Genomic DNA, 18651 nt, shown 5'->3' with positions numbered 1-18651 from the left:
AGCCACAGCAAAAGACCTATCACCTCTGCCCCTCAGCCTTGCCCTCAGAACAACCAACTGCAGCTGGTCAGCTGACCTCAATAGGTGTGGTGGATCGTATGACAGGAGAATGTCTGAGAAGAATGATGGTGCAAGCCCATAAAGATTTATATATCAGCACAAGAACTTTAAGACAAATTCTAAAAACAACTGGAATCCAGCGTGGAGAAGCACCGGGGTGATGTGATCACACCTACAGGTGCCTGTGTTAGCAAATGTGCTGCTGCATTCTGTACCAACTTCAGCCCTGAGAGTCATTCTTGACTCACACCAATATAAAGATCATTACAATAGTCCATTCTTGAGGTAATAAAAGCATGAATGAGTCTTTCTGTGTCCTCTTTACCAGGACAGACTAAACCTCAGCCAGTTTCCTTAACTGGAAAAAGCAGGTGTAACCCGGGTTAAAAAGATGCATAAGTAGTAAAAGATAAGTAAAGTCTAAGAGTATAAATATCAAAGAGTAAAATTCATTTGTTCAATTTTCTTGTATATTAAAAAGATCAAAGTTCATGTCAAATGAGTAAAAACATGTTTGCATTGTTTAAAATAAGTTTTCTTTCTTTTATTGTGAATTGCTTGTGAGAACTGTAATTTCCTACGGGGATATGGTCTGTGAAGGTAACACAGCGTGGGGAAGAAGAAAAAAAAGAGGGAAGAGAAAGGGAGAGCGCGAGGAGAGATGGTGGTGGTGCGTGAGTTACACGGAGTATCCCGAAGAGTTAGCTTGTTTTTAGGTACTAGTAATAAGTGTGTTTTGACTTTTTGAAAAGATAAGTCATAGTGTCGGTAAGCTAGTGACATAACATGTAAAGTTTCAGCGTGAGTCTGCTGGACTGTGTGTTTTGTTTACTGCGTCCATGCATGCATTGAGTTAAAGTGAGGCTAACACAGCCATTAGCTAACAAGGACTACTGTAGACTGCCGTTTCGCTAAAGTGGTGGAATTTAAACAAGCTGCAGAGGATCGTTACTGGACTGGATAGCGACAGACAGACCCCAGATAGTCACTCTTGAGTGCCCGCGTCACTCTGAGTACCTCTGGCAACGTGGGAAGCTAAAAACAAGTAGCTTGTGGAGCACGTGGAGATCACGGACCTTCCTCATCTTTGGCTACTGCGTTCAGAGCGGAGTGCTTTTGAAGGAGCGGAAGACAACCTGTTGCCTGGAGTAATCTGGTGGGAATTGCACGTTTCACAAGGTACTGAGTTTATTTATTTATTTTTGCTCGTTGAGTGAAGAACTTTCGGTTTGGAGATCGTTTTGGATTTATACTGGAGCAATACAGGCCTGCAAGGTAGGGTTTATCTCTGCCGGCTTTAAGTTTAGTTTGGGACTATAATTGTTTTATCACTGGTGGTTTATACTGTGTATGTGGGGATTCTGGGTACACTGGGTAAATTGCTGTGGGTGTTTTGCTTTGCCTGAATACTGAAACCTGCCATTTTATTATTTTATTGTTTTCATTGTTTGGTAAATTAAAGGAGGGTTATATTGCTCTACTTTACATGGTGTATGATATGATTTACTGCACTGTAGACACTAGTGTTCATTTTCGCGTGTAGTGCCATTGTTAAGGAATAAGCTTCATTGATCCCAGAAACAAAAGAAAAGTTAATTTAAGAATATCGTACGAGATTACACTAAAAAAAAAGAACCCAAAGCCCATTTATTTAATGGTATTGAGTAAATGAGGGCTACATAAAATGGAGGCACCGCTGGGATGTTTTGGGTCTCATAGAAGCATTAAAGGGGCAACACGCTAAAAAAAAATTTTTTTTAAAGTTAACCTACAGTAGCTAGTTTATATTTCTTAGTATTTTTGTTTATTGAGAGTATGGCGGACCACACCGGGCTTGCTGCAGAGCTGAAGAGGTGGTGTCGGGGTGAAGGTTTGGAGGAAGCTAAAGCACTCTTGGTTCTGGTTCCAGAAGAAGTGGAAATAGCCCAGATAGAAGAAACCATGGAGACTATTAAGTGTCTAGGGCGAGTCCGGGTTAGAGGGCGCTTGTTCCACACCCCCTTGAGCTGCCTAATGGTTCTCTGCGAGTGCAAACAAAGTATACCTAAGGATAATGTGCCCAAGGAAGTGCTGGACCCGCACACTGGTGAAAAATGGCCGATAGTGACTCTTAATGAATGTGCCGCTCCTGACGATTTTGCTGTGAAGTTGAAGAGTCTCTTAGACACTGAGGGTAGGACTATTGAAGACCTACAAAGATTATTTATCAGCCCTGCTCCTCCGCAGCCCAGCTATGATCCTTCCATAAACTCCACGGAGTCTGTCTTGCAAGCAGTTGGTGATTTTTTGGAGAAGGCACGTAAACCACAAGCAGAAGGTGGTTATCGGCGTTTGAGGCTGTTTTCAGGGAACTTGCCAGTTCCCCTTAGTGAGGACCCCTTTGACCATTGGCTTGAGCAGGCATGGCTCATGGTGGAGGAAAGTGACTGTACAGACAAGGAGAGAAGGCGCAGGCTGATGGAGAGTTTAAAGGGGCCGGCGTTGGAGATTGCCAAATCAGTCCGTGAGTCAAACCCTGAGGCAGGCCCTGTTGAATACCTGGAGGCTTTGGAAAGCGCATTTGGCAGTGCTGAGTCTGGAGATGATCTCTATTTTGCTTTCCGCTTAATGCAGCAACAACCAAGTGAAAAACTGTCTGATTTTCTGAGGCGTCTGGAAAGGGCCCTCGCTAAAGTTGTCCAGAGAGGAGGATTTAAAGGTTCTAGCAAAGACAAAGCACGCCTGGAACAACTTCTGAGAGGGGCCGTCGCTTCCGATCTCATGCTAATTAATCTGCGCCTGAGAGAGAGAAAGTCCAAACCCCCAACTTTCCTCCAACTCTTAAGTGAGATTCGCACAGAGGAAGAGTATGAGGCATCAAGGAGAAAGCTAAATACCTCAGTCCAGCATGTACAGACAAAACCTTCAGGGACTGGCAATGCAGAAATACAAAGTCTCAAAGCTGAAGTTAAAGAGCTTAAGGCCAAGTTAGCCACCTGCATGACTAAGGCCCCTGATGTCATAGATAAAGATGTGTCCTCAGTGCAGTCAAGTGAGCACAGTGACACCAAAGAACTGGCTGCTTTGAAGAAACAAGTGAAAAGACTGCAGCAGAAAGTAGCCCAAAGAGATACTGCTCCAGACTCCTCTTTAAAACTGGCTACCGTGGCAGCAGTAGAGGCTAACTCAAAGACAAGGACCCCTTATCAGAACAGAACACCTTTGGGTGAGCAGTTCTGTTACCGTTGTGGGGAAAATGGACACTTTGTTGCAAAGTGTCAAAATCCTGAAAATCAGAGCAAAGTTATACGAAAGCTCATCCAGACTGTCAAAACACTGAAAGAAAGTGCAGCTACTTCAACGAGTAATGCCACTGACACTGACTGCCATGTCAAGCAGGGTCTTCTGACTTCTCCCACCCCAGCTGGAATTCCAGAAGGACTGATTGGGCCCCCAAGTATTGTGCCACTTAAAGTGAATGGACAGCCCTGTGATGCCTTATTTGACAGTGGATCACAGGTCACTATAATATTTGAGTCCTGGTACAAAGCTCATCTGCCTTCCATCCCAGTGCATCCGGTCACTGGTCTCAACATTTGGGGTTTAAGTGAGTCCAATGTCAGTTACCCCTACCTTGGCTATGTTGTGGTAGATGTTGAGTACCCGGCTGAAGTGACTGGCACCAAACACACAGTACCAGTCCTTGCCCTGATCTGTCCAAGCCCAAAAGAAGAGCAGATTCCTGTCATTGTTGGCACTAACACCAGACATGTCCGCAAGTTGGTACAGGAATGCAGAAAAGCGGGGCATGACATAACCAAAAGCCTGGGCATACAAATTCATAGGGAGTCGCTACCCACATTCACAGACTCCATCACCCTAGGCTCTCAAGATGACCAGGTTGGCTGTGTGACTTGGCAAGGTTCAAATCCCTTGTCCATACCCCCCGGAAAAGACTTGCAAATAACCTGCAAAGTTCGTTTTCAACAGACAGTTGGCAAAGAGATCTTGATGTTTGACTCTTCTCCCTTAGCCCGTCTGCCGGGTGATGTCCTGCTACAACCCATGGTTGTGCCCGCCCATGCGGTACAAGTTAACAGCTTCAGGATCCTGGTGCAGAACCATTCAGCCAGGGAAACCACTATCCCTGTTGGAACCGTCATGGGTCACCTTTATCGCACCGAAAGCGTCATCTCCATGCCAAGCAAAGAACCAGAGATGACAGCCTTTGACAGCAGCCAGATCGACTTTGGTGAGTCTCCTGTGCCTGAAGAGTGGAAGGACCGGCTTAGCCAAAACTAGCGGAACGCTCCCACGTCTTCTCAGTCCATGAATGGGATGTTGGCCTTGCAAAAGAGGTGGAGCACACCATCCGCCTGGCTGACACAAGACCTTTTCGGCAAAGATCACGTCGATTGGCACCTGCAGACATAGAGGATGTAAGAAAACATCTACAAGAGTTACTCTGTGCCGGCATCATTAAAGAGTCCCGTAGCCCCTATGCGTCACCAATTGTAATTGTTAGAAAGAAAAATGGAACCATACGGATGTGCATAGACTACAGGTTCCTTAACAGCCGGACGGTGCCCGACCAGTACACGACCCCCTGCATTGATGAAGCTCTGGATTCTTTGTCTGGGAGCAAATGGTTCACAGTGCTGGATCTGCGTAGTGGATACTACCAGATTCCAATGGCAGAAGACGATAAAGAGAAGACGGCCTTCATCTGCCCCCTAGGCTTCTTCCAATTTGAGAGAATGCCGCAGGGAATAACTGGAGCGCCTGCGACTTTCCAGCGTCTAATGGAAAAAACAGTCGGAGACATGAACCTCCTCCAAGTCCTGGTATACCTGGATGACCTGATTGTCTTCGGAGAGTCGCTGGAGGAACACGAAGAGCGGCTCATTAAAGTCCTAGATCGTCTTGGAGAAGCAGGACTAAAGATCTCCCTGGACAAATGCCAGTTTTGCCAGCCACAGGTGAAGTACCTTGGGCATGTGGTGTCTTCCCAAGGTGTCTCTCCTGATCCGCAGAAGATTGAGGCTGTTACCACCTGGCCTCAGCCCCACAATCTAAAGTCTCTGAGATCGTTCTTAGGTTTCTGCGGATACTACAGGCGATTCATTGCTAACTATGCTGCCATTGTGAGACCACTCACTGAACTGACCAAAGGTTATGCTCCGACACAGAAGAGTCAGAAAAAGAGTCCAGACCTCAACAAGTTCTACTTGAAAGAGTCAGAACCCTTTGGAGATCGGTGGGATGACTCTTGCAGCAAAGCCTTTCAGCAGATCATCCACTGCCTAACCCATGCACCGGTATTAGCCTTCGCTGATCCTACCAAGCCCTATGAGCTCCACGTGGATGCAAGCTTCAAAGGACTGGGGGCTGTCCTATACCAGCTACAAGAAGGAGAACTAAGGCCGGTTGCATTTGCCAGCAGGAAGTTAAGTCAGGCTGAGAAGAGGTACCCCATACATCAGCTGGAGTTCCTGTCATTAAAGTGGGCTGTGGTGGATCGCTTTCTTGACTATCTGTATGGAGTGCGCTTTACAGTGCGTACAGATAATAACCCCTTGACTTATGTTCTGTCTACGGCGAAGCTCAATGCCGTGGGACACAGATGGTTAGCTGCTTTGTCCACATATGACTTCGATGTCCATTACAGACCAGGCAAGCATAACATAGATGCAGACATCCTCTCCAGAAACTTTGACCCTGACACCGAATGGGAGACTATACCGGAGGCAGCTGTTAAGTCCATCTGCAAAAGAGTACGAGTGTCAGAAAGCCCAGAGTGTCCCACCAGATGTGTCGACCAAACTGGGGCTTCCCCGGAATGCATCCCTGACATCTATGCATTTCCTCTTACAATGGAGTTACAGTCACTGGAACACATCTCAAAAGCTGATCTCGCTAAGGCACAGAAAGAGGATCCAGTCATTGGTCCAGCAGTCAAAGCTGTCCAACAGAATTTATGGACAGGCAACAATCCGGAGCTGTCGCTCCTAAAAAGAGAGAAAGATAAGCTGACTCTGCTGAGTGACGGTCTGCTCTACCGCATCACCAAACGTCACTCAGGGGAGGAGGTCCGTCAGCTCGTCTTGCCAAAGGTGTATCATGACGTTGTGTTGAGATCGGTACATAATAACTCAGGACACCTTGGCATAGAGAGAACTCTGGATTTACTCCGTCGCAGGTTCTACTGGCCAAGAATGTTGCAAGACATTGAGCACCATATCAAAAGTTGTGGTGAATGCATAACACGCAAGACTCCTGCCCAGAGAGCCGCACCGCTTCACCAGATCTCCAGTAGTGGACCTATGGATCTGGTGTGCATCGACTTTCTCTCAATGGAGACGGATTCCAAGGGCATGAGAAATGTTTTAGTGGTCACCGATCATTTCACCCGCTATGCCCAGGCATTCCCGACCAAGAATCAGACATCTCAAACAGTGGCCAAAACCTTAGTGGATAAGTTTTTTGTCCACTATGGCCTTCCGGCTCGTATCCATTCAGACCAGGGGCGAGACTTTGAGAGTCGTCTGATTAAAGACTTGTTGAAGAACATGGGGATACGGAAGTCGCGCACTACTCCGTATCATCCGCAAGGAGACCCGCAGCCAGAGCGGTTCAATCGAACGCTGCTTTCAATGTTGGGTACTCTAAGCACAGAAAAGAAACGTCAGTGGAGCCAGCATGTCCCTTATTTGGTCCATGCTTATAACAGTACAAGATGTGATGCAACTGGTTTTTCACCATACTTCTTAATGTTTGGTCGTGAAGCCAGACTGCCAGTGGACTTGTGCTTTGGGACCACAATTGACAAAGCTGAGGAAAGTCACTCACGCTATGTGTCAAAACTTAAAGAAGATCTCCGTCAAGCTTACAAGCTAGCATCCGAGACGGCAGACAAAGTTCATCAGAAGAACAAAAAGGGCTATGACCAGAGAGTTTGTTTCCAGTCTCTAGAAATAGGAGACAGAGTCCTACTGAAGAATTGGGGTCTCAAAGGGAAGCACAAGTTGCAAACAAGATGGAGTCCAATACCTTACCAAGTTGTTGGAAAAATGCCCAATCTCCCTGTCTACCAACTGAAGAAGGAGAATGGAAGTGGTCGTCTAAAAACAATCCACAGAGATCACATCCTTCCCATTGGCCAACATGTGAAATAGCCAATCCTTGAAGAAGGCAATAACTGTTGTGACAGACAAAAACAAAAGGGCAAGAAACCAAAGCAGGCCACAGTTGTGTCTGACCCTCAGCTGTCCCAGGATTCTGGTTCGTCCTCAGAGAGTGAATACTATGAGCCTCAGAGATACGGCTACTCTCAAGAAAGAGTAAGAGAAGCACTAAGACAGGCTCTTAGATCCCAAGCAGTGTCACAAGAGGATTGTGCAAGTGACCAGGACAAGGTCAGTGATGAAATTGCTTCTGATGAGAGCAGTGAAAATGAGGAACTGCCACTGGAGGATGGAGACGTTAATCAGGACAGTGAGACTGAGCCCGACCAAATGGTGGATATTCAGGAGGTGTCTGACCAAAATGAAGAAGATGATGAAGATTCTGCCCCAGAACCTGATCTTGATCACAGAACAGCCCGGTCTGACAAAACTCAGAAACCAGATACACACCGTAATCTATTGGGTGACACTCCTAAACTAAGGCCTAAGTGACCGATTAAACCAGTAGTTCGTTTAACCTATGATGAGCCAGGAAAAGCTAAAGATCAGCCTATCACTATTATACATAGAGGGGTTGTTATCACTATAGGCAAAGACTAAGAGCCATAGTGTATAAAAAAAAAAAAGGGTCATCCTACTTCCCAAGTTCTTGTAGTTCCTTGGTAGTCTGTTGAGGACACCAGACATTTAGTGGGGGGAGGGTGTAACCCGGGTTAAAAAGATGCATAAGTAGTAAAAGATAAGTAAAGTCTAAGAGTATAAATATCAAAGAGTAAAATTCATTTGTTCAATTTTCTTGTATATTAAAAAGATCAAAGTTCATGTCAAATGAGTAAAAACATGTTTGCATTGTTTAAAATAAGTTTTCTTTCTTTTATTGTGAATTGCTTGTGAGAACTGTAATTTCCTACGGGGATATGGTCTGTGAAGGTAACACAGTGTGGGGAAGAAGAAAAAAAAGAGGGAAGAGAAAGGGAGAGCGCGAGGAGAGATGGTGGTGGTGCGTGAGTTACACGGAGTATCCCGAAGAGTTAGCTTGTTTTTAGGTACTAGTAATAAGTGTGTTTTGACTTTTTGAAAAGATAAGTCATAGTGTCGGTAAGCTAGTGACATAACATGTAAAGTTTCAGCGTGAGTCTGCTGGACTGTGTGTTTTGTTTACTGCGTCCATGCATGCATTGAGTTAAAGTGAGGCTAACACAGCCATTAGCTAACAAGGACTACTGTAGACTGCCGTTTCGCTAAAGTGGTGGAACTTAAACAAGCTGCAGAGGATCGTTACTGGACTGGATAGCGACAGACAGACCCCAGATAGTCACTCTGAGTGCCCGTGTCACTCTGAGTACCTCTGGCAACGTGGGAAGCTAAAAACAAGTAGCTTGTGGAGCACGTGGAGATCACGGACCTTCCTCATCTTTGGCTACTGCGTTCAGAGCGGAGTGCTTTTGAAGGAGCGGAAGACAACCTGTTGCCTGGAGTAATCTGGTGGGAATTGCACGTTTCACAAGGTACTGAGTTTATTTATTTATTTTTGCTCGTTGAGTGAAGAACTTTCGGTTTGGAGATCGTTTTGGATTTATACTGGAGCAATACAGGCCTGCAAGGTAGGGTTTATCTCTGCCGGCTTTAAGTTTAGTTTGGGACTATAATTGTTTTATCACTGGTGGTTTATACGGTGTATGTGGGGATTCTGGGTACACTGGGTAAATTGCTGTGGGTGTTTTGCTTTGCCTGAATACTGAAACCTGCCATTTTATTATTTTATTGTTTTCATTGTTTGGTAAATTAAAGGAGGGTTATATTGCTCTACTTTACATGGTGTATGATATGATTTACTGCACTGTAGACACTAGTGTTCATTTTCGCGTGTAGTGCCATTGTTAAGGAATAAGCTTCATTGATCCCAGAAACAAAAGAAAAGTTAATTTAAGAATATCGTACGAGATTACACTAAAAAAAAAGAACCCAAAGCCCATTTATTTAATGGTATTGAGTAAATGAGGGCTACACAGGATTTTACCACACAATTTACCTGCTTATCAAATTTCAGCTCCGAGTCTACCTTAACCCCCAAGTTTGAGATGATTTGGGACAAGGCGGCATTGCATCCAAGAGAGAAGGAGAAACAGCCAATGAGCCATTAGGTTAAAGGTATAGCAATCAATGTTTTTCTTCCGGGTGGATCAAGTCAACATTGGTCCACAAAAATGTAAATTTCTGGTGAAGCCAATCCTGGGTTAGTTTTCACTTCCTGCGTATGCGTACTCTGTGCACCCCCGCACTCTCATGGCAATCAGGAAGAAGCTAACGCGGTCCAGTCTTCTCCCCACAGAGCCTCTTATTACACATTACGGCCGGCAGATACTTGTAAACAGGCGCTGGGAGAGTGTTGTGCAACATGGAGAGGGCAGTTCTTTCCTGAAACTTTGAAACATCGATTGCTATACCTTTAAAAAAGATAATTTTGGTCTTGCACTCATTTATGCTCAGAAAATTATAGGTCATCCACACTTTTACCTCCTCAAGACACTGTAACATACCCGCCACCCCTTTGACTGGTGCATAAATTTGACAGTTGTCCGCGTAACAATGAAAAGCCAGACCATATTTCCTAAAAATAGCACCCAGAGGAAGCAAACAAAAAGAGAACAGTAGAGTACCAAGCACGGAGCCCTGGGGAACACCACATTTAAGATGGGTGAATAGAAAGAAACAAAATTTCGTTTTCATTCACACCAAAGATCACGATAAGACTAAGACCTATCCCTTAAAGGAGCTGTTCTTTTTGAATAATTGTAGGTATTCAGTAGTTTTAGGTCTGAAAAGAAGAGGAGAAGGAGGGGAACAAGTGCACATTTCTGTGCTCATCATGTAAACTTGACAGCAGCATAAAATGTTTGATGGAAGCATCTTTGCTGCATTTTTTTCTGTGCATGCTGTGATGCACAGTGATTGTCAGATAGAATAAGAGCAAATACCTCCTTTTAGAAAAACTGTCCTCCCTCTGAGAGCCTAAAAGGAAAACATCATCTTTAAGAATGGCACAAGTCCACATTTACACGAAACCCCACACATTCATCAAGCACAGCGAAGTGACTAACACATAAAAAACCCTGTGGGTCATTAGGTGCTTCCTGTTGGCTGTAGATTTGATCATAGCCTTCTCTTAAACCAACTTCAGTCTTCTCACGGAACATTGTCTCTTTATTAATAGATGTGTGTGTTTCCTGGGGCATCATAAATTCACATACTTGTCATGCTGTCAGTCATGTTGCTAACTACAGCATTTGATCTATATCTGTGAGTGAGAATGCTGCAGACCAGTAGAATGAAGGACAATTTAAATATGAGAGCCTCTAGTCCCACGTGTTGCATTTTCTAAAGGAGCAAATGCTACAATAATTAATTGTGATGAGTTTTGGTCTTTGGTCATGTTCTTTCAGTTCCAGCTTTGTTTGCTTGTAGGTTTAGACAAGATTGTTGGGTGTTTTGTTACAGCAAAACAAATGTAAAAAAAGAAAATAAAGCAAACAACACATCAAGACTAAGGAAAACGAGATTTTCCAAAATGCTCCTGCTGCGAGTTGCCTGTAAGTCAATACAAACTCCTTAAAAGTCATACAAACAAGTGTGTGTGTGTGTGTGTGTGTGTGTGTGTGTGTGTGTGTGTGTGTGTGTGTGTGTGTGTGTGTGTGTGTGTGTGTGAGAGAGTCTAACAGCATGCAGACCTTCAATGGCAAAAGGCTTCCCCACTGTGAGCAGTTTGCAGTCTGCGTCGATGGAGACCTCAAAGTCCAGCAGGGCTTTATCCATGATGAATGCATCCAGGGCAGGAGGATCTGTCCTTCACCACCGACACACGCGGCAAGACAGAAACAAAGAAGGATTAATTGAAGTATATTCATCTGGAAGAAAAGCAAATGTGAAGCTATATTAGATTAACTTTTCCTATATTTAAACTGCTTCGCAAGACCTTTTTCCCAGACCAGATTTTGAGGCTGTCATGGCAGGGAGGATTAGATTAACTGTGCTCTAATACACTAGGTAAACATATACATCATTACCCAAACCAACAGCCTCTGTGGCACACTGATAAGACATTATACACTCCGCAGAGGACTCTTCAATTTCTAGTGATATTGATCCACTTGACCCCAACTGACCCCCAATTATAGATTGTTCCTGGGCTGTTGACCGCAGCTGACTGCCGATAAGTTTCAGGATGCATGGCACGCAGGGCTCTGAAAAATATACACTGACGCGCAATGATAATAAAAAGATACACACATCAGAATTCACATTCAAAGCAATAACTCCACACACACGGAGAACTGGAAGGCAGATAAATAAGAATGAATACATGCACCGGGGGAAAGCATGCACATATAGTTGGTCCGCTGGGAATACCAGACCAGTCTGATCACATAGCATGAATCTTGTTGTTATTCAGTACGTAAACCGATAAACAAAAGCTTGACTTTACAAAGACTTTGGCATGCTTGCAAAGATGGGAAGTCTGCTTTTCCCTGTCTAGACCTGTCAAATGCAAGGGGTGGAAGGAAGAGTGGATTCAGACTACATCTAGGACTAAATAGGGTTAGAAGTGATCTGATACATAACCTTGGAATAAAAAATGGGAGCATGCCTGCATTTTTGCAGGCATATAAAACATGAAAGTCTGCAGCCAGAACAGCACTTTCAAGGCTGTACAGTGAGTGCTTGGCTAGGAGTTATTTTCTACATGTGTGCGCAGCTGCATGCGTAGCCAAAGAAGAGCTTATTTATTTATTTATTTTTCCTCTAAGATTTGATAGTAGTATTGGGGTCAGTATTTCTGCCAGCACAGTCTTTTACATTCCCTCTTTGGTTCTCTCCACTGCTGTGACTTACACTTCTGTTTCGCCTCGCACGCAAACAAACGCCGCCTTCATCATCCTCTTTCTCTGAACAAGAGCCTTGTATCTTCCCACTGGTATCACAAAGTCAGCACATGCACTATCTCAGCATCTCTGCCACTGCTTTATGGAGTGTTACGTCTGAGAAGTGCGGTTGTAGCTGGGAGTGCTTTTGCTTCATACGTAGCCAGAGAAAACCTGTTCTGTTTGTCTTTTGTTCTCTGTTCCTGCGACTAAAAAGCTCTTGAATCAAGCTTTTACAGCTGTTAGAGAATGTTGTGTGTGTTTGCAACTTAAGATAAATTATATAAAAAAGGTCAAAGACAGAAGAATATTCGTCGTACAGGTGCGAGGAAAAAGGTGTGGAATGGTTGCTTTCATCATTTCATGTGATCTGCAGAATAGAGAAAAACAATTGGCTGCTGGAACTGATCATCAACTTATTTTATAGATAAAGCAAAAGTACAAGAATTTCATTTAAAGGAGACAAATCTGACCAAATGTATCTAAAATTGGATCAAATTTAAGAGTGCATTTGCTATATGTGTGTGTCCCGTTGGGATTCCTCACGTTTTCTCCAGCTTGGGGCAAATCTACCATAATTATACAAGTTATTACAAAATGAAAATTAAGATTAAAGAAAGAGCAGCAAGCTCTCAGAGGAAAGACAGGACAGGTTTTTAAAGCTTCTCTGTGGAGTTTGCAGAGGGTGCTGCAGAGAGTGTACCTTGTGGCCGTTAGAGGAACTGCAGTCAGTAAAATGCACACTCCAGTGACATTCACCCGGTTATTGTTTACCAAATTATTTTTAGTATTATTTACTATTGCTTTGAACTCAAGTCACAGAACAAGCTGGGTGAGTGGAAGAGATGGAAGGAGTAAGGGAGAGCTTGGGAGAACCAAGGAAATTCGGCAGGCGATCATGGAAAGTTATCCTAACAACAGTGAGGCAAAATCGGATTGCCATGTGAGATTATCTCGCTCCCCACCCAGGTTCTTAAAAAAAGCCAAAGTCCTGGTCTGTTGCAATTCTCTTGGCAAAACCAGAAAGACGTGATGCCTAAAATGCATGGATCCTGGATGGACTTATCAGCCTTAAGAGCGGCTTTTGAGCGCTCAAACTCAGGCAGAACCATGAGGAGGAACGACCAGGTGGGAATTAGCATACTGGAGGCTCATTCCTGGGTGCCCTGTCTTGGTCAGAAATGGGAGGAGGAGCGGGCCTCGAGGCTGTTCTTGCCTGGTTCCCTGGGTTAGAAGCAGAAAACCAGGAATGAATTGCTGGCAGGATCTTTAAATGAAAATTTCCAGCTTCTCCTCATAAACGCACAAACACAAACACATGTCACGGCATGCGCTCTAGCAGCCCGACACTCTTAAAAAAAAGAAAATTGCATCTTCATGCATTTATGGCAAAACTTAGATTCTATTGCAGGGGTGTCAAACTCATTTTAGCTCAGGGGCCACATTGAGGGAAATCTAGTCCCAAGTGGGCCGGACCGGTAAATTAAAAAAAAACTTCAGTGTGTCCAAAATAGTACAAGTACGACACCTGAAGTGTACTTGAAAATTTGAAAAAATTTAAAAATCAATCAATAAAAAAAACATTCCTTAGTGATTCAAAGAGCTTACAGATCACATGGCTAGATCCGTTTCATGCAGCACTTAAAGTCTATTTGACTCATTTTACTTTACATCTTTTAGCTTTCACCAGCACATCAATATCAGAAGTCAGATCCTGAGTGGCGGCCAACTTCAGGATGTGATTCAAGTTCTTGTGTGAGCCTTGAGCGCAGCTTTGTTTTATTTAAACTTATTACAGAGAAAACTTGTTCACAAAGATAAGTTTATTTTCAATCTACATTGTAAAGTATGGAAATAAGGTTTACACAACCATCTCGCGGGCCGGATTTAACCCGTTTGCGGGCCGCATCCGGCCCACGGGCCGCATGTTTGACACCCCTGTTCTATTGTATGATCAGGAGATAAAAAAAACTGGATAGATTTAAGAAATGGTTTATTTGAACAAAAATATGACATAATGCAGCTTTCAGAAACTTGTGTTTTACCACAATAAAAACAATAAATTTTTCATCAGTTTGAACTAAAATTATTTGTTGGAGATTAGAGCTTAGCAATAGTTATAAATTACTTTCAAACTATACTTGCACTGACTAGCTGTTAGCTCATCAATCCGATCAGAACTCAACTTTATTTCTCCAAAATGAGGCTGTTCGAAGAGCTGTCTACTACAAGACTGTTCATGACTTCTTCTCCACAGAACCCCACTTCAAAAGATTTGATTTTTAAGTACATAAGCTGTCGCTCACCTCAGAAACCTTAAAATGTGTGTTTTTAGCACCGTGTGTTCTGTCTCCTTTATGCTTTTAATGACGCATGTGAAGCATTTCACCAGCTCTCGTGAATTAAATGCTCTTTGAAAATAATCATGCCTTGCCAGCTTGCTTTCGTCTGCTGTCTGTCCCTATTCAACATCCTATTAAACCATTCATCCTCAGCGGTAATTGCATCAGTCTATCCCTGGTGCTCATTCGTACTCTGTTTCAAATAGGAAAATAATTTTCCTCCTTAAATTTCTGAGATTTTGCCAATGAAATGGTTGCCTTCCTTTATCTCACTTAAAGCGTGATCAGAAACGTGCCAAGATCCAAATAAGAATTTGATGTGTTTGCAAACTAGTGTTTACTTTAATAAGAAAATGTCAAGTAATGCTTTCATTGTAATAATACTTGGTGTTAGACCAAAAGATATCTGCAATGCAAAACTTACTTAAATACGAATGTAAAAATCTTTTCTGCTCATTTAGAAATTCCTAATGAATTTGTTGGATAAAACCAAAATCTTCATGCAAATAGTTTAGTTCCTAAATATTACATGGTTCTGCGCTAAAATTGTTTCGGACAGATGTAAATTAGTTGTGTTTGCTCTTGCTGTTTCTCTTGGGAGAATGGGAGCACTGAGAAAACAGAAAACCACGGATGCAAACGTGACTAGATTGTTCAGTTTCAAATTCCATGTCGGCTACAGTAAACAGGTGCAAATTACACTTTCTACACACGGATGTGCTCGTGCCTTACTTCAACATGTGTACACCCGCTGGGGTAGTGGGCTGGTTGAAGCGTCTCATGTAGTCGTGCATCTCTGGGAAACTCTTCTTCATGTAATCCTCTGCACTGCTCTCCCTCACCGTCCCAAAGCGAAAGCCCAGAGAGGGATGGTGCAGCTAGGGGAGTGAGACAGGAAGGCGACGGAGGAGGGAAAAAAGGGTGGAAATGGAAATAAGCAGAGAAATGATGCAGATCAGATTAAATTCATGGTAGCCTTGAACTCCCAAAACAATTTAGTGATTTGAAATGTGGTAATCCCTCACTAATAAGTCTGCTTGTTGCTCATTAGCTTGGCCTTGTGTGAGATTAGTTGTGCATGCTTGTGGAAAGTTGACATTCCTTTAGCAGCACATTTATGTCCTTGCATGAGTTCGAACCTTCTCGTCGTGAATTCCCAAAACCTGCTCGAATGTCTTCTCTCCGACCATGACTGCAGCAAGGTTGGCAGTGTAGCTGGACAGAACCAGTAAGCAGAAAATAGCCCAAAGGTTCATCAGGAAGCGCCCAGTCCAGCATTTAGGAGTCTGAAGGGAAAAGAAACAATACTGTCAAAATGTTTTTCTCCATCTATTAACAAACACGTTTTATTATCCGTCCCATGGTAACCCAATAATACAAAATAAAACTGTCAAATGATTATTTAAATCACATGGCAAGAAAAAAAAACAGAACTACAGAGTTAAGAAATCACATCAATGGAACCTCTCAGACAACCAGTGGTCCTGCGTGCCGACAGGCAGGGCAGGCGTTTGTTTGGGGCCACAAGGGCCCCGAGACTGGGGCTGCCTTGCTGCTTCCAGACCAGAACCACTTGCCATTGTTGATGAAGCGATTAACTTTGCCTTCTTGAAAAAAATCCTTAAGGAGAATGTTTACCTTCAAGTCTTACCTTCAATTTTAAACAAGCCATTCAAGCTGAAAATAGCAGTTAAGTCAGTTGTTGTTGTCTGATATAAAAATGTATTTAACATTTAAGATTGACCAAAAAATGTAAGAAAACAGAATAACACTATAGGGAGCAATAATACTTTCTCACATAAGTACATTCACCAAGAAAAAGGTTTTCTTAAAGCACAAATCCAGAGGATTTTTGGTCAGAGGGCATCGTCTAGAAGGCAGAAAAATGCATTGCACCTTAAGCCCATCTCCCTAATTCCGTAATTATAGCTGGAAGTAATGTGTCTCATTCATGAATGTGCACCTTTAACCAGAAAACAGAGGTAAAACACATAGTTTTACAATTATTATCACCAGGTTATGCTATTGATTGATATTTATTTGTTTTGAAGAATCATTTGTCCACAAGAATGGTCGCCAACTCTGCATCTGTCTAGCTACGCCTGAAAACGCACGTGCACAATGTGGCTGACATCTATAGGTAAGCAGATGACTAACACCATCCATCCATCCATCCACCCATCCATCCATCCATCCATCCATCCATCCATTTTCATCTGCTTATCCGGAGTCGGGTCGCGGGGGCAGTAGCCTAAAGCGAGAGGCCCAGACTTCCCTCACCCCAGCCACTTGGGCCAGCTCCTCCGGGGGAATCCCGAGGCGTTCCCTGGCTAGGTGAGAGACATAGTCCTTCCAACATGTCCTGGGTCTACCTTTAGGCCTCCTCCCGGTTGGACGTGCCCGGGAAAACCTCACCAGGGAGGCGTCCAGGAGGCATCCTGACCAGATGCCCGAGCCACCTCAACTGGCTCCTCTTGATGTGGAGGAGCAGCAAATCTACTCCGAGCCCCTCCCGGATGACCGAGCTTCTCACTCTCTAAGGGAGAGCCCAACCACTCTGCAGAGAAAACTCATTTGTATCCGCGATCTCGATCTCGTTCTTTCGGTCACTACCCAAAGCTCATGATCATAGGTGAGGGTAGGAACGTAGATCGACCGGTAAATCGAGAGCTATGCCTTCTGACTCAGCTCTCTCTTCACCACAACAGACCGGTACAACGCCCGCATCACTGCAGATGCAGCACCAATCCACCTATCGCTCTCACGCTCCAGCTTTCCCTCACTCGTGAACAAGACCCCCAGATACTTTAACTCCTCCACTTGGGGCAGGACCTCAGCCCTGACTAACACTATTGGTTTATAAGACACTCAATTCAAATTGCATGGGGTTTTAATCTACGGGACAGGTTCAGCATAAAAAAAAAAGAAACGAAAAGACACTGTATACATCACAGCACAAATTAAGACCATTACTTTACGGATGTCTAAAAACTTACACAATTCCTGAAAGGGGGAAACTCCATATATCTTTCATAAATAACATGAATAAGATTAACATAAAGAGTTATTTATGATAAAGTAAAGAAAACATAAAGGATCAATTCAAATATTTGAAAAAATGTTTTGCTTGCCACTGAATCTCTTTCTCTTCCTCTGCAAATCCTACTAATACTCAAATAATTATCTTAATCAAGTGAGCAAAAAATACAAATGCTAAGAATAAAATCCAACAAAGTGCATTTGTGCACAAACACTTCTCTCCATTAAATTGTCTCCTTAGGGGAATGAGTCCACCTGAAAACTGTAATCATTCCAGGATTTAACCAATTAAAATTTTTGTTTCCAGTGTTTTAAAAGCTTGAGAATAATGAGAGTCTCATTAAATAGATTGCAGTCAACTGCACAATTCTCTTATGTTTTTTTGTTCTTAACTGAAATGCATCCATCACTTGTATAGGTTAAATAGCTAAACAATAACAAACCGATTAATCGATTAATCGAAAAAATAATCGACAGATTAATCGATTATGAAAATAATCGTTAGTTGCAGCCCTAAATGAGACATTAATTAAACAATCAACCCACCATTACAGATGAGTTGTAAGTGTGGTGAACACTCGGGAAAATTTGGGTACTTCATTAAAAATGGGAATGACGGGGGTGGAGTATTATGAGCACTAGGATAAATACAATAAAGTTTATCTTTCACCAAATACAATATTTACTAAGACATCACAATGTAACTATAGACACATTACTTGTCTTTGTGTGTGTGTGTGTGTGTGTGTGTGTGTGTGTGTGTGTGTGTGTGTGTGTGTGTGTGTGTGTGTGTGTGTGTGTGTGTGTGTGTGTGTGTGTGTGTGTGTGTGTGTGTGTGTGTGTGTGTGCGCTCTGTCTTCTCAATCCCCAGTGAGTCGTGGAGGATGGCTGCTTATACTGAGCCAGGATTCTCCGGAGGTTTCTTCCTGTTAAAAGGGAGTTTTCCTCTCCACTGTCGCTGCATGCTTGCTTAGTATGAGGATTCACTGACACTAGTCAGTGACTTGATGCAATTTGCTGGGTTCCTTATATAGGAAACATTATTTCTGATTGGCTTAATGATCTGTGAATTGGAATGTTTATTATGTGAAGTGCCTTGAGACGACTTGTCGTGATTTGGCGCCATAT

General features: G+C 43.3%; 1 protein-coding gene across 1 annotated transcript in view; it reads right to left on the bottom strand.

Moving 5' to 3' along the window:
• grin3ba (glutamate receptor, ionotropic, N-methyl-D-aspartate 3Ba) overlaps positions 1–18651 on the bottom strand; it is a 176127-nt gene that overhangs the window by 30446 nt on the left and 127030 nt on the right. Inside the window, exons 6-8 of the mRNA XM_015969647.3 lie at positions 15624–15770; positions 15217–15362; positions 10952–11067 (exon numbers count right to left, since the gene is read on the bottom strand). Coding sequence (XP_015825133.3) covers positions 10952–11067; positions 15217–15362; positions 15624–15770 — 409 coding nt within the window. The remainder of the gene's footprint in view (positions 1–10951; positions 11068–15216; positions 15363–15623; positions 15771–18651) is intronic.

Source organism: Nothobranchius furzeri, chromosome 18 (genome assembly GCF_043380555.1).
Source record: "Nothobranchius furzeri strain GRZ-AD chromosome 18, NfurGRZ-RIMD1, whole genome shotgun sequence".
Classification (NCBI taxonomy): Eukaryota; Metazoa; Chordata; class Actinopteri; order Cyprinodontiformes; family Nothobranchiidae; genus Nothobranchius; species Nothobranchius furzeri.
The sequence above is the reverse complement of the archived record's forward strand: the minus strand, read 5'-3'. Positions and strand labels throughout refer to the sequence as shown.